This window comes from Drosophila novamexicana, unplaced genomic scaffold (assembly GCF_003285875.2).
Source record: "Drosophila novamexicana strain 15010-1031.04,08,12 unplaced genomic scaffold, DnovRS2.1 tig00001151-arrow-arrow-pilon, whole genome shotgun sequence".
Classification (NCBI taxonomy): Eukaryota; Metazoa; Arthropoda; class Insecta; order Diptera; family Drosophilidae; genus Drosophila; species Drosophila novamexicana.
Genome location: NW_020824842.1, coordinates 548,038 through 561,153, shown reverse-complemented (window position 1 = coordinate 561,153; position 13,116 = coordinate 548,038). Strand labels below are relative to the sequence as shown.

Here is a 13,116-nt window from a genome sequence, read left to right as displayed (position 1 = left end):
CTGAAGAATATATTACCTAAAGAACGGATATTAAGTAAAGAACAAAAAAAAAAAACACTCGCAATGCAAACCTTATTGCTTCATAGACAGAAACCAAACAAAAATTGATTTTTGGTATTGGACAAAACGACAGCTCCAAAGTTGAACAAATTTTGCGCACACAAAAATACTTTGAAACTGTCAAGAATACCTCCAACGGATTTATCTGCGGCTACTAATGAAGGCTAGCTGTGTGGACTTCTTTCTCAACCGACGCTCTCTCGCTCTCTCAGTGTACACTACTTCTATCTCTCTTTCTCTCTCTCTCTCTCTCAGAATGCATAGTTGCTCTCTCTTTCTCATCCATTTCTGCACGCCTTGGTTTTGTTTTGTTTGGTTTTTTGTTTTCCTCTGGTTCTGCGTGCAGAAGGGTATTTAACAAGCCTGCCACACACACTGTTTGTTGTTGTAAATATACAGTTTCATATACTCTATATATATGTATATATATGTATATATATTGTATATAGTTAAATTAGCATTTTATTGCAGTTGAGTATACTAGGTTGACTTGGTTTTGTTTACTAATGTTTTCTTTTTACCTTGTTTACTGTTTGTTGTTGGTGTTTTGTTTTTTTTGTATGTTACTTCGATTCGATACGAGGAGGCTTCTTTCTTATTGCTTCTTGGATTGGTTTTGTTTTGGGCTTTGTTTTTTTGTCCGTAGTCTCTGTTTGTTTTCAATTAGTTTTGCTATATTGTTTCGATTGTTATTGGTGTTTTTGTTTGTTTGTTTGTTGTATTTAGATAACGGCAACATAAGCTCAATATTGCCGCTGGCGCTTCATGCTTATTTAAGTTATAAATTACGCGTTGCTAATTATTAATTATGTTTTAGTTTCATGTGTACTTCTCTTCATCATCATGTTGTTGGTTTGTTTGTTGTTTTTGTTTATTTGTTGTTTGTTTGTTTCCGTTTCCGTTTTGTTGTCGCTGCAGCAGCTCCATTGTTGATGTTACCTGCTCGGCGACCATTATTTGTTCAGCACCTGTTGCCTGCCACTAGCACAGACGCCAACAGTGTCACCAGGGAGTATGCCCGCCGCCAACAAAGAAGGATGCACGTGTTAATTGCCCTGCTCCACCCTGCTCAAATTGCGATGCATCATCATTGGGAACTGCATCGGATGAGCGAAACAGATGAGATAAGCCACTCATCTGCGTGGGTATAGTGGGGCATTGCTATCATCATCATCAGCTGCGCCAAAATGTGCTCTTTTTGAGCCTGACAGACAGCTTGCGATGCACGCGCAGCCTAAATTGCTCCTGATCCTAAGTATCGTCCGACATGAACGCGTTCTGAGTCTTCGACTCCTCAATTCGGCGAATTTGCTGGCGCAGATACATGATTCTGTTTTGATATTGTAATGGATGATAGCAACAAATTAGCCACAAATTGTACACACTACAAATATATTTTTGCACACTTACTTTTGTTCCTGCAGCGTGGCATTGATCTCCGTGCTCCGCACTAAACTGCGCGCACATTTCAGTTCAGCGCATATCCGTGTGCAGGTGATGTCCCCAAACAGATGCGTGTCCTCGCAGCATTTCTGCGCCTGCAAGAGTACCAAATTTGAGTTCAAGAATAACGAGATTTTGGGGCAGAGAAACCTCAAAACAATATTCCTGCCTGAACTAACTACGTGAATGCTTAATATGCAGTTTTCAATTAAATAAAAATTAATATATAAAGGTTAAAAATCGGGAGTCTTCAATAAATTGACTAGTAAAATTTCAGATGGATGTGAAAAGTTCTCTTGCACTGTCAAAGAAATAACAAATACTTGAAAAATATACACTTATTAAATATTTCTACATTTTCTCATTTATGATACATTAAAACTTTTCTATTTTGTTTAAACAAAAATTGCAAATCGTTGATTGTTCTCATATTTCCAAACGTTTGTCAGCTGGTTAAAAACAAAAAGAGAATATTTTTATAGAAAAAAGGCCGACCAATGAAGTGCGCTTTATTCGGAATATTCGGACTAAGTTCAGCTGTGGAAGATGTGCCCTAAAGGAGCGGTACGTTTGTTAAGCTCGTGTTCTATATAAGTCTCCCGCATACTGTAAAGGAACCTCATAATAAACCCTGCACCCATTTTAACTGGTGTTCTATTTGCCCGCACAGAACTTATTTGTCGCCAATGGCCTTTACTCACCTGGCGCTCCAATACTTCCGCCTGCCAGTTGGTCACATGCGCAATTAAATCAGCGCGAAAGTACTTGGCTAGCTTGGGTGATATTTCCGGGCCACGCAGATTGGCCGCCTGCACGGAGGCCACACAGCTCTGCAGCGTGCTTAGCGTGGCCGAACCAGTGCCATCGACTGTGATGACAAATAATTAAAACATATTAACATTAACTATAGGGATTTTGTTAATAATGTGCACTTACGTTTACGCTGCTGTTGGGCTTGCTGTGCCGCCTGCTGTTGCGTCACTTGGGCCGCGGCCAAAGCTGCTGCGGCAGCGGCTGCTGCGGCAGCCACCTGTTGGTGTTGTTCTAAAGCTGAGCCACTTAAATCTAATTCTTGCGTTGGCGTTGGCGGCCCCTCGCCAAGCGCCACTGCACTGCCGCAGAGACTGTTGCTACCCATGGAGGTGATGACGCTGATGCCGCTGACAGTGCCCAGGCCGGGTACGTTGCAGCTGTTGCTGTTGCTGCTGCTAGCGATGGCATTACTATTGCCGATCGCATTTGTCGCCGGTGAGGAGGACACCACGCCAACGCCAACGGCAAGCCCATCTGCCACCGTCTTGAGGCCGAACGGCGCATTGCAGGTGTAGGCGTTGCTGGCGTTTACATTGTTCGTGTGACTCACGATCGTTGGTATGGGACTCTTTGTATAGCTCAGCGATGGCGACAGACTATGATGGGCATGCGGCATGCACATTGGTGAGTTGAGTTGGTTGCTGTCCCTGCACATGATTAAATGGGTTGGTTAGTATAAAGCCCAAATGGATTCCGAAATTTGTGTAGCACTTACCTTAAGCTGTTTAAGGAGCTGGCAGTCACATTGTGGAGCGAGTTGTAGGCATGATTTACGACATCGGCTGCTGAGCCACTGCCGGCGCCCGTTAGGCCGCCACCGCTGGCGATGCTGCCGAGAAGCAAATGATGATGCGGCGTATCAATGCCGCCAAGGACTAAATGTAGCTTCTGTCGCATCATCAGCGTCGCCTGATCCTTACCAGCGCTGAGCAATTTGCCAGGTGGCCCGGGCGCATTCGAGTTCAGATGATTCTCCTGATTCGCCAGCGTCGGCACAGTAGTCTGCAAATGGAAAACACACACAATTAATAAATCAGAAGATGCTCGAATAGAATTTGTTTAGTCACTTACGCTGGACGTTGAGCCAATGTGACCGACAACTGAGTTTCTAAGGCTGCTGTTGCTGCTGTTGGCAATGGTGGACGGCACCGAGGCCAATCCGCTGGTAGGCAGCATTGTAGCGCCGCTCACCGGCCCACCACCACCGCCGCCGCCACCAGTGCCGCCCACTCCGACGGCACCGTAGTGCGCCCCCATGGGAGTAACCACTGCGCTGGGATTTGGATGAGAGGCCAGTCGTGGCAGAGCATTGCCCAATGCGCCTGCCAATACGCCCTGCGGCATTAGAGACGACTGTTCGCTAGACTGCATGCCACCTCCCACGCTGCCGCCATGTGTGGTGGGTGTGCCGCTTAACGAATAACTGGCCTCCGAGGTGGGCGTTGAGTCGCCGCTGATGTCCATATCAGCATTATCGTTATGTCGACCTGCATAAGAATTATGTGAATATGGTAGAGCAACTATTAAACGTGCTGCAGATGCTGCTTACCATCCAAACGCCTTCGATGGCTGGGCGGGCCGCCATCGTTGTCATAATTCCATCTCAGTCGTGAATTGTCGCGCGAAGAATTGGAATGTTTGTATGCTGTGAATGGAGAAGCGTGTCAATTGTTATCATTATTCTCGTCGACTTCTGCAGACCGCTAGAAACTTACTCGATCTTGAAAAGCGATCATCGCGATCTCGGTCCCGATCCTTATCGCGATAGTCCTTCTCACGATGCTGATCACGCGGCAAATTTCTAAAGTGCATTAAAAACAATTTTAGCAGAGATTCTGTATATGTGTGTAGATAACCCTTGAATAAGTTCAGGAATAACATGTAAGAGCGACTATCCTGGGAACGTCGGAGACTAAGAACCCTTGTATAACAGTGATTTATGGTTTTGCAGATATGTGAGATACCTAGTAAAGCCCACAATTACTAAGTTAGCTAAAGATAAGATCTAATGAAAACAGGAACTTAGTTTTCGACCGATATGATATATGAGCTAGTGGTCCGATCATACATATGAACTGCCTGCAACGAAAAGACAGAGCTAGGCCAACTAAGACTATATATACTTTATGCTGTCGTCATTAAAATATTATGGAGCAGAACTAGGAACTAAATATATATAGTAATTTCTGGCTGTCTATTTAATACTGATAAGTGTTTTAGTCCTAAAGCTATCTTGATAACAACTTGGCCTGAATTTGTCGCAAGCACTTTTTATGTCAGAATCAACAACGGAATTGAATTGGACCAACTGTATCGTATAGCTGGTAAAGGAAATATTTGTCGAAAACAGTTTTTCTATAAAAGGAAATTGAATTCAAATTTGTTGTTGTCCCGAACATAAATATGATCCCTACAAGGCCAATCAATATCGACTATTATATCAAATAGATTTTAAATGAATTGATTGATTATTGAGAATTAAACTTCGATGTGGCTAGGAATAGAAATATGTCGACATGCAAAAGAGTATTTAATTTACGAGTCCCAGGAGATAGTTGCTCTACTTTGAATATTCGATGTGTACGCTATTCCATAAACAGTTTGGTTTGTTATTCGAGGTATATTTGACTGGGATTTTATACCTTTCTCTATCTACCCATTCCTTAGGCTTCTCCCACTGGGAGACTTCAGTTTTGCAGTTGTAGTAATACATTTTGCCTGTGAGTAAACAAGTTGGTTAGTAAAATAGAATTATGGTTTAAGGCCAACTGAGACACTTACCAGAAGAGCTGACATGCTCGCTCCAGTCGCCATAGCGCGCCACACGCTCGCCGCGATCACTGCGCTCGCGTTTGTCTGAGGAAGAGTAGATAGAAGTGAGCACAGGTGGGATAATGATTGAATTATATAGAGAGTTTTTGCGACTACACACACACACACACACACACACGTACACACCTGCATATTTGTCCTTCTTGTACATGTCCCGATCGCGATCGGCGCCCCTGTCACGCTTATCACGCAAGTCGCGCTCGCGCTCACGATCCCGATCGTCGGAGCCGGAGCGCTTGTCGTTTTCGCGCGATGAGCAAAGCTTAGCGCCGCCGCCACCACGACGATCCCTGTCGTGATTTGTGCGATACGATGAGTCCGAGTCGCGATCATTACCGCGCCGATCACGTTTATCTGCAATGGGAAAAGTTATTGGAATAAGTATTGGGAGTACAAATGTGATAATTGTTGGTATTACAGCTACCGGAATATTTGTCCTTTTTGTAGATATCGCGATCCCGATCACGCATCTTTTGTATGAAACTGTAGCGCTCGTTGCTACCACCACCGCCGCCCCCGCCGCCGCCGCCTCCACCACTGCGATGATCGGTGCGCTCGCGCAGATCATGCGAGCGCGATGATGGCGAATCTATGTCCGGTGATTGTGAGCGATAGCTGTTGCCATTATTCAATGGGCCGCCACCACCGCTGCCGCCTCCTCCACCGCCTCCGCCTCCGCCGGCACCAGCACCGCCAGGCGAAAGGTCGCGATCGCGATAGTTGGAGGAACGATCGCGTTCATAGTCGCGCTTTGAACTGCTGTACTTTGAGCTCTGTCGAAGAAGATATTTGTGAGGTTTTAGGAATTGCATTAATATAAAACAAACACACACAATTTGCAGATGATTATTGTTCTTGTTGTTGTTTATGTTGATTCGTTATTTATAAACATTATAGTTATTATCATTAACATGTTATTGTTACCAATGTTTGAGGGGAGAGAGTGGGGCGGGGGGTCGGACGGGGTGGTCGGTCATTAGTAAAAACTAAAGCTACGAAATATAAACAAAAAGTATATCTACAATGATATGTTTTACTATAAAATGTTTCTTGCCAATAGGTGTTCTTGTCTTTTTGTTAATGTTTCTCTATTGTTATTGTTGTTGTTGTTGTTATTTTCGGACTGTGCAGTTCCAGGTATTAATTTTGAATTTTCATATTTTTGGTTTGTTGTGCGTGTGTGCATGTGTGCGTGTGTGCGTGTGTTCTTGTGTGAGTGTTTATGTTTGCTGTTAGTGATTTGAGAGAGGGTTGGGAGCTTGTGGGCGACACGAAACGAACACAAAACGAACATAAAACACGAAAGCAATCAAAACGTAAACTGAATTTTGTTTTTTCTTTTGTTTTTGTTTTTTCTTTTGTTTTGTTTCTTGAGCACGTTGCAGGTTGTTGCTCTATGTGCGTGCGTGTGTGTGTGTGTGTGTGTGTGCGTGTGTGTGTGCGTGTGTGTGTGTGTATGTTGATTATTGTTTTTTTTTTTTCAATGTTTTTGTTGTTGCTCAATTTGATTCATTTGCTTTTGTTTCATTTATTTAGTTTATGCAGTGGCTGCCGCTTTTTAAATGCAATTTTCCTTTTACTTTTCAGTTTTCTCTAATGTTTTTTGTCTGATTGATTCTTTCTGCTTCTTGATTGTTGCTGCTGGAACTACTTACATCAACGCGACAAATTCCGATGGCTGCCGCGGCTGTGGCTGCTGCTGCTGCTGCAATTTTAATGCTGTGGCTGCTGCTGCAGATGATGTTGTTGTTGTTGTTGTTGTTGCTGCTGCTGTTGTTGTTGCTGCTGTTAGTCAGCATTGACAAATCAACGGCCATGTTGCTTCTGCTGCTGCTGCTGCCGCTCGTCATAGATGGCGTTGGCGTCGGCGTCGTGCTCGTCCTGCCGCGTGGCCGCGCCTTCCTCAGCTGCCGCCTCGTCGTTGTTGCTGTTGTTGTCGCCGGCTGCTGCAGCAGCAACACTTCAATATTGCTGAGGCACTGCAGTCTGAACGCGATGTATGTCTGCGAGTGTGTGTGGACGTGTGTGCGTGCGTTTATGTGTGTATAATTAGAATATCCTTTGCTTTATATCCTTTTCTCTCTCTCTTTTTTTTTGTTTGTTTTTTTCAATTGTTAATTATTTTTATGGCTTAGGCACGTTTGTGTTGTTGTTGTTGTTCGTTTGCGAGTTTTTGATTATTAAGGCTACGTTCGATTATGCGCAGTGTTGTTTTTGTGGTTGTTGTTGTTGCTTTCTTTTGCTTAATTAATAGTTAAGTTAATTGTTTATTGCTTTTGCTTTTTGGTCTTGCAATTGAATTTCGTTGAGGAAACTCCGTTTATTAAAAACTTTGCATTTAAATTTCTTTAATATTTAGAAATAATAAAATTGTTTGATATTCCTATAGCGATCTATTAAATATATATTCGTTTATATAATATTATGTTTCGTTTACGATTTGAACGCGTTTTGTGTACGTTTTTTAATTGCTTTTTCGATTCATTTCAAACGGTTTCTCGATTTCTTTATAGTTTTAAGTTGTTCGATTTTTGGCTTAAGTTGTGCGACTAAGAATTGCTTTGAGTTGTGGATCTCCAGTGTTTATGTTGCTTTATCCAAGTGTTACTCTAATTACGTGTACATTAGTTAGATCAGTTCGTTTGATTCGCTGCAATGCCGCGTGCCCAAAATGCGGAGTGGGTTGGAGAGGGTAACAAATGAAAGTTGCGTCAGTACTACATACAGACCAGACAGATACAGATACAGATACAGATGCATATATACATATACCTATATGTATGTACATATGTATATATGTCGAGTATGTCAAATTAATGAAGGCACACACACAAGCACACCTTATATATATGCACACATACACACACTAATTAACTGGATGAAGAATGGAATAATGCATACAATTATGGATCTATGGATATAGGGATCTATGGATTTGCACGCTTCTATAATACAAATTGACTATGGCATTAAACAATAAAGCGTATGGACTCTACATATGATATACACTCTTATATATACATATATGTATACATACATACATACATGATATATATATATATATATATATATATATATAGATAAATACGGAAGATAACAAAAAACGAGGATATTATTAGTACTAAAAGTTTTAGTGCGTCTGAGTAGAGGGGGCTTTTGGGGGGGAGGGCTCTAGTCTATAGACTGCCGGCGACGGTCAAGGCTCACCTGGTAGGATGTGTGACTGGTATGCTTCTCAAAGTACCTGCAAATCAAAAAGGAAACACAACATTTAATAAACATGTCTACAAGGAGGACGTTAAATACACGCAAAGGCGTTTAGTTAGTGCAAAGTACTTATTGCTGTATTATTAGTACATATTAAAATTAAGCTACTATTTATACTATGTATATACTTAAATGGCAAATGCGAGTGATGTAAGAAATGGCCAACAAATAAACAATAATCATGCAACTGAAAAGCAACAAGTAATGAAATCAACTAGTAGATATTTATTTGGTCTCGTTGTTAATGTAGTTTTGTTTGTTTTTTTTTTTCGTGTTTCATGTTTGTGTTTGTTTGTGTTTTGTCTGTTTCTCAGTTAACAATTAGTTATATATAGAGTTAGGAAATGATATTATGGATGGGGCTCAAGTTTCATGCGTTTAAATGGTATCGGCTGCTCATCATCATCGTTATCAATGTTATTGTTATTCTCTTCATAAACTTCATCGGAAAACATATATTCGACCCCCCCATTGTCCTCATCCACATTCTGTTCATCGTCTTCGGATAGATCATAGCATGGAAATGCCTCGGTGTGTGCTATTTTGCTGGATATCAACTTATTGTTGCTATCGTAAACACACTTGCAGACCGTATAAACAACTGTAAATGAAGGCTTAACCATGCGAATGGAACCAGGTGGTTCAATATTCCCCCCCTGTGACGAAGAATCGTTGTCATCCATTATGATGGGCTCTGGGTTCCGTAAGGCGAGTGCTGGATTCAATTGGGCAACCTCATCGGCCAGATCAATCGTAAGTGTGCACTTTTCCAGCTCATCCCCGATATTATCATAATCGCCCTCGGGCACCAGATCATAGATCCTATTATTGCACAGTAGCGCCAACTGTTGTGGAATATTCTCGTCAACAGCTGGACCATGCTGCTGGGCGACATCGTTACTCGGCTCGCTTAGGGTTTCGCTCCAATTGGAGCCGCGGCCCGAATCAGCCTCGGACTCGGAATCATTCCAACCATCATTCATATCCATTTTTCAGTTGTTATGGCTCTAATAGAAATGGAGAAATTCACAAATATTGCGTGTGTGCCGCTTTTTGCTAATCCAAATGATATTTTTCAAATATTTACCCACAAACAAAAACAAAATAAATATCTCAATTTTATGTGGTATGACTTGATTTTCCGTTGAAAGGCTACTGATTGGTTAGTCTGTTTCTTAGCCCAGAGGTTAACAACACATGCAGTGCGAGAATTTATATATATATATATGTATATATATAAAATTAAAAAAAAAATAAAATAATAATAACAACAACAACAACAAAAGGACGTCAAATTAATTCTAATGCAGAAGAGTTCAGGTCCTTTACGGGTCTCGCCTCCAATCAAATAGAATCGAGGCTGGACCGTTTTTCTTTTTGTAGTGCCGAAATGCAAGCGGTAAATGACAGAGATGACAGAGAGAGCGCCATACAGCTGAGCAATTGAGAGCGTGCGAGCGAGAGGCCAATAAGGTGTGGTGAATAACTTGACGTAGACGGCACACGAAAGACACAGCGAACGAACAAACGAACGTTTGGAGAATGAGCCAAAGCACGTTAAACGAGAGCAACGCAATGGAACAAAAACTACCAATCTAAATATTACAAGATGACAATATGCAATAAACATTAATGTTTTTCTTTCACTAAATCAGATGGCCAAATCACATACATATGTTTTATGCATACAGATACACATGCATACATACGCGTGTTTTTATTAGCGCCTGTTCACTATCACGATTTGCGGGGTGGGGACATACATGCAAATGTGTGGGGTATAGTATGCGTGTGTGTGTGTATGCGTATGCTGTGCAGCAAGCAGCAGAACGGAACGTGCGTACATATATGTATATGTAAACAAAAGTTGGCGTTTAAGTCTTTAGGGTTTTCCTACGTAGATATTGCATATAGATTTCATTTAACTACGGTGTAAGCAACTACAAGTTTATATATTTACATGCTAAGTTAGATATTGAGCGAAATGTTATTGCAAATTGTAATTTACCCATCGTTCATACGCTGCGGTTTTCTAGCATGCATTACCATCAATGCAAAGTTTTCGCCAATACGCTTCTCTTGTTATTGTTGTTGTTGATGTTTCTATTCAGTTCGGGGCTCCTGGCCGACGACGACGACGGCGACGACAGCAACGATATCAGGAGTCGGCAGTGGCATCAACTTGTGGACCCGCGCTGTTCCCTTTTGTTATCTTCAAGATAATGGCGGCAGCGCTACGTTGCCTGGCTGCCGGGCCTTTTTCCCTGTATATGCCTCACTTCTTCCGTTCCTGTGGCTCCTGCTCCACACGGCGGATGGCGCGGGTGTGTAGATTTGTGTGTGTGTGTTGTGGCGCTGCTGTTGCGTGTTTCACTGTATTTGCGGGCGTGCTTGTCTATATGTGTGTTGTGTGAGTGCGCGTGTGTGTGTGTGAATATGGGCTCTATCGCGGTCGCAGCAGTCGTTGGCAAGTGCCGTTTGCCGTTCGATGTTGCCTTCCTAAAAACACGGAAATGTGTTTGCAAACATCAGCATCTGGCCATTGCAAGATTCCCAATCAAATTTTCATGCCCACTCTGCGCTCGATTACTTTTCTTGGAAGCTGATCTGCGTTTCACGCCTTCAAAAGCGCTCGCGGCTTGCACTTTTTCACTGGAGAGTGTCTGTGTGTGTGCGTGCGTGTATGTCGGAGTATGTATGTATGTTAGTGTTGGTTGGTTGGTCGTCGTCGCTTCTTCGAATTTTTTGGCTATTTGCTGTTCTGTTTGACTGTTTATCTTACCGCAATATATTTGCCGCGTGCATTCACTTTCTTGTTAATGCAGCTAGCATGCGATACTTTGAATTATTAATCAAAAATATTTAAAATTCGCCCAACTGCTGCGTTTGCTTTTGGCCTCTATACTTGATGATTTTTTCAATTCTTTCACATTACGCTTTGTGCGCTCTTTCGTTCGTCGGCACGGCACGGCTGTGTTGAGTTTACAGCGTTAGTCCATATATTTATCTCGCTCTGTTCTATTGTATATTTATCTCAGTCTCTCCAGTTGCAAGTGGGTATGCTCAACTACCGGCCGTTTACAGCGCTAATATTGCAGTGTGGTGAAAGTCCAACTCTGTTATACTCGAAATGGCAACGTTATTACTCAATTGAACTTTTAACTCAGTAATTTCATTGGATGTTACATTAAGGCAAAGTCTCTAACATTGTTATGTAAACGCACTGTAAACTTTGTAAGCAAAAACCTTTGAAATATAATAATGATAGAAACAACAAATTGTACTTACACAATTTGGAATTTTAATTAGAAATGAAGCACAGAGCTGTTCAATTTTATCTCTCCATTTATTATCCGTGATGTACTAGCCAATGAAATATTGCCTATTTTAAAAACGCGCTTAAAGCATCGATACCGACTTAATATATTTCACCAAAGTATCGATAAGTATCGAGTTTGGGTCTATCGCTTATCGATTTACTACCAGCATCTCTGGTGTGTAGAATTGGGCTAAAGTCAGATATCAAAGCGCCCAATTAAATGCCGGCAGATATGCCCCACATTTCGGAGAACGATGTGAGTACACAGCCTAATGAAATATTTCTAAAAACATATCAGTGTGTATTCTTGAACATTTATAAATATTTATGCTTGCAGTTTATAAGAAATCACATTTTCCTAGCGCCTAACGGCGAATACAGGCGGCATTTGCTTCAGGTAAGTCCCGTTTGACACTCCGCGCTCCAACTTATCAATCATTTTCGCTTGCAGCTGTGCGAGCTTTGCGTGGAGCGCGAAAAGAAGGTGCTTCTGATGACCCAAAACCAAATGACTTTGCCCGGCACATTGAAAAAGCCGCGATCGCTAGTTCATATGGAACGCTGGATGAGCATTGCACTCAAGGACATTGAGAGCGCACCGCGCCGCATTATCGAGCTATACGATTGCCAACCGCGTCCTGATCTCATTATATTCGATATGCATTCGATTGTCGCCGAACTAATTGGCCGCCCAGTGCTGCAGCAGTGCTCCAGGAAGACACTGGTACGTCACGTAGCCAAGTGTGCCGCTGCCTTTTGCAATTATCTGGAAATGGTGCACGTGTCCAAACAGAAGCAGAATCGAAACGCTGTCGACGCCATCGTTGTCATGCCCACCGAGACATATCCATTGACACCGGCTCAATTCAAGCTGCTCATAGGACTTTACTTTAGCGGCAATGAGCTATATACGAACTTTTCCGCTCTCTCGGAACGCATACGCCTCTCCCAGGGCCTGCACTGAGAGATGATGTATATAGGTGTAAATAGTGCCTTTATATATAGTTAAATGTTAATGTTTAATTGTTAAATAATGGCCTCAGTTGCTGCCTTTGAAGTGTTTCAAGTTTCTCATTGATATAAGATCCTTACTTAATATATCAAGATTAGAGCAAACCATTGGATGATTATTATATATAAGTATATATTTGTAAAAGCAATATATAATTCACTATACTGTTCTTCATGCAATTAAGATTTAAGTGTTGAAAAAATTAAAAGCAGCATTTAAGTTAGATAAATATCAACTTTTTTTTTATTGTTTACGTTAAAGATAAAATAAGTTATATGCACTAAGTTTGTTTATAAATATTAAGACTAAAAATATCCAAAAATATTTATATAAAAAAAAAAAAAGAAAAAAAAATTACTACGATGTATTA

The 13,116-nt window shown here is 41.7% G+C and overlaps 3 protein-coding genes across 5 annotated transcripts; 1 reads left to right on the top strand and 2 right to left on the bottom strand.

The window, feature by feature from the left end:
* Positions 1-325: 325 nt before the first annotated feature.
* LOC115766397 (WW domain-containing adapter protein with coiled-coil homolog) lies at positions 326-11,470 on the bottom strand. 3 transcript variants are annotated; one of them, XM_030710313.1, is made up of 15 exons: positions 11,198-11,470; positions 10,424-10,914; positions 8,356-8,392; positions 5,573-5,921; positions 5,275-5,502; positions 5,098-5,172; positions 4,959-5,034; positions 4,032-4,117; positions 3,866-3,961; positions 3,388-3,803; positions 3,032-3,318; positions 2,440-2,963; positions 2,205-2,371; positions 1,471-1,598; positions 326-1,390 (listed from the first exon to the last, which is right to left on the bottom strand). In XM_030710313.1, the coding sequence occupies exons 2-15, from the start codon at positions 10,462-10,464 to the stop codon at positions 1,312-1,314; spliced, it is 2,589 nt and encodes an 862-aa protein (XP_030566173.1). In that variant the 5' UTR covers positions 10,465-10,914; positions 11,198-11,470; the 3' UTR covers positions 326-1,311. The 3 variants fall into 3 exon arrangements, with proteins under 3 accessions (XP_030566173.1, XP_030566172.1, XP_030566174.1); XM_030710312.1 differs by having other exon boundaries at positions 10,424-11,470; XM_030710314.1 differs by lacking the exons at positions 8,356-8,392; positions 10,424-10,914; positions 11,198-11,470 and adding an exon at positions 6,804-7,025.
* Positions 8,618-9,669, bottom strand: LOC115766398. The gene is made up of 2 exons (XM_030710315.1): positions 9,503-9,669; positions 8,618-9,422 (listed from the first exon to the last, which is right to left on the bottom strand). The coding sequence occupies exon 2, from the start codon at positions 9,402-9,404 to the stop codon at positions 8,766-8,768; it is 639 nt and encodes a 212-aa protein (XP_030566175.1). The 5' UTR covers positions 9,405-9,422; positions 9,503-9,669; the 3' UTR covers positions 8,618-8,765.
* Positions 11,471-11,922: 452 nt separating the features above from the next.
* LOC115766427 lies at positions 11,923-12,944 on the top strand. Its single transcript, XM_030710350.1, has 3 exons — positions 11,923-11,990; positions 12,072-12,131; positions 12,186-12,944. The coding sequence occupies exons 1-3, from the start codon at positions 11,955-11,957 to the stop codon at positions 12,696-12,698; spliced, it is 609 nt and encodes a 202-aa protein (XP_030566210.1). The 5' UTR covers positions 11,923-11,954; the 3' UTR covers positions 12,699-12,944.
* Positions 12,945-13,116: the final 172 nt, after the last annotated feature.

Bases quoted from the DNA above. Each gene is read 5' to 3' on its own strand.
- LOC115766397 (XM_030710314.1), bottom strand. From the start codon at position 6,998: ATGACGAGCGGCAGCAGCAGCAGCAGAAGCAACATGGCCGTTGATTTG. The intron at 5,922-6,803 runs GTAAGTAGTTCC...CTTCTTCGACAG, and splicing joins TCGGAATTTGTCGCGTTGAT to AGCTCAAAGTACAGCAGTTC. The intron at 2,372-2,439 runs GTAAGTGCACAT...TTGTCATCACAG, and splicing joins AGCCCAACAGCAGCGTAAAC to TCGATGGCACTGGTTCGGCC.
- LOC115766427 (XM_030710350.1), top strand. From the start codon at position 11,955: ATGCCGGCAGATATGCCCCACATTTCGGAGAACGAT. The intron at 11,991-12,071 runs GTGAGTACACAG...TTATGCTTGCAG, and splicing joins CCCACATTTCGGAGAACGAT to TTTATAAGAAATCACATTTT. The intron at 12,132-12,185 runs GTAAGTCCCGTT...TTTCGCTTGCAG, and splicing joins ACAGGCGGCATTTGCTTCAG to CTGTGCGAGCTTTGCGTGGA.
- LOC115766398 (XM_030710315.1), bottom strand. From the start codon at position 9,404: ATGGATATGAATGATGGTTGGAATGATTCCGAGTCCGAGGCTGATTCG.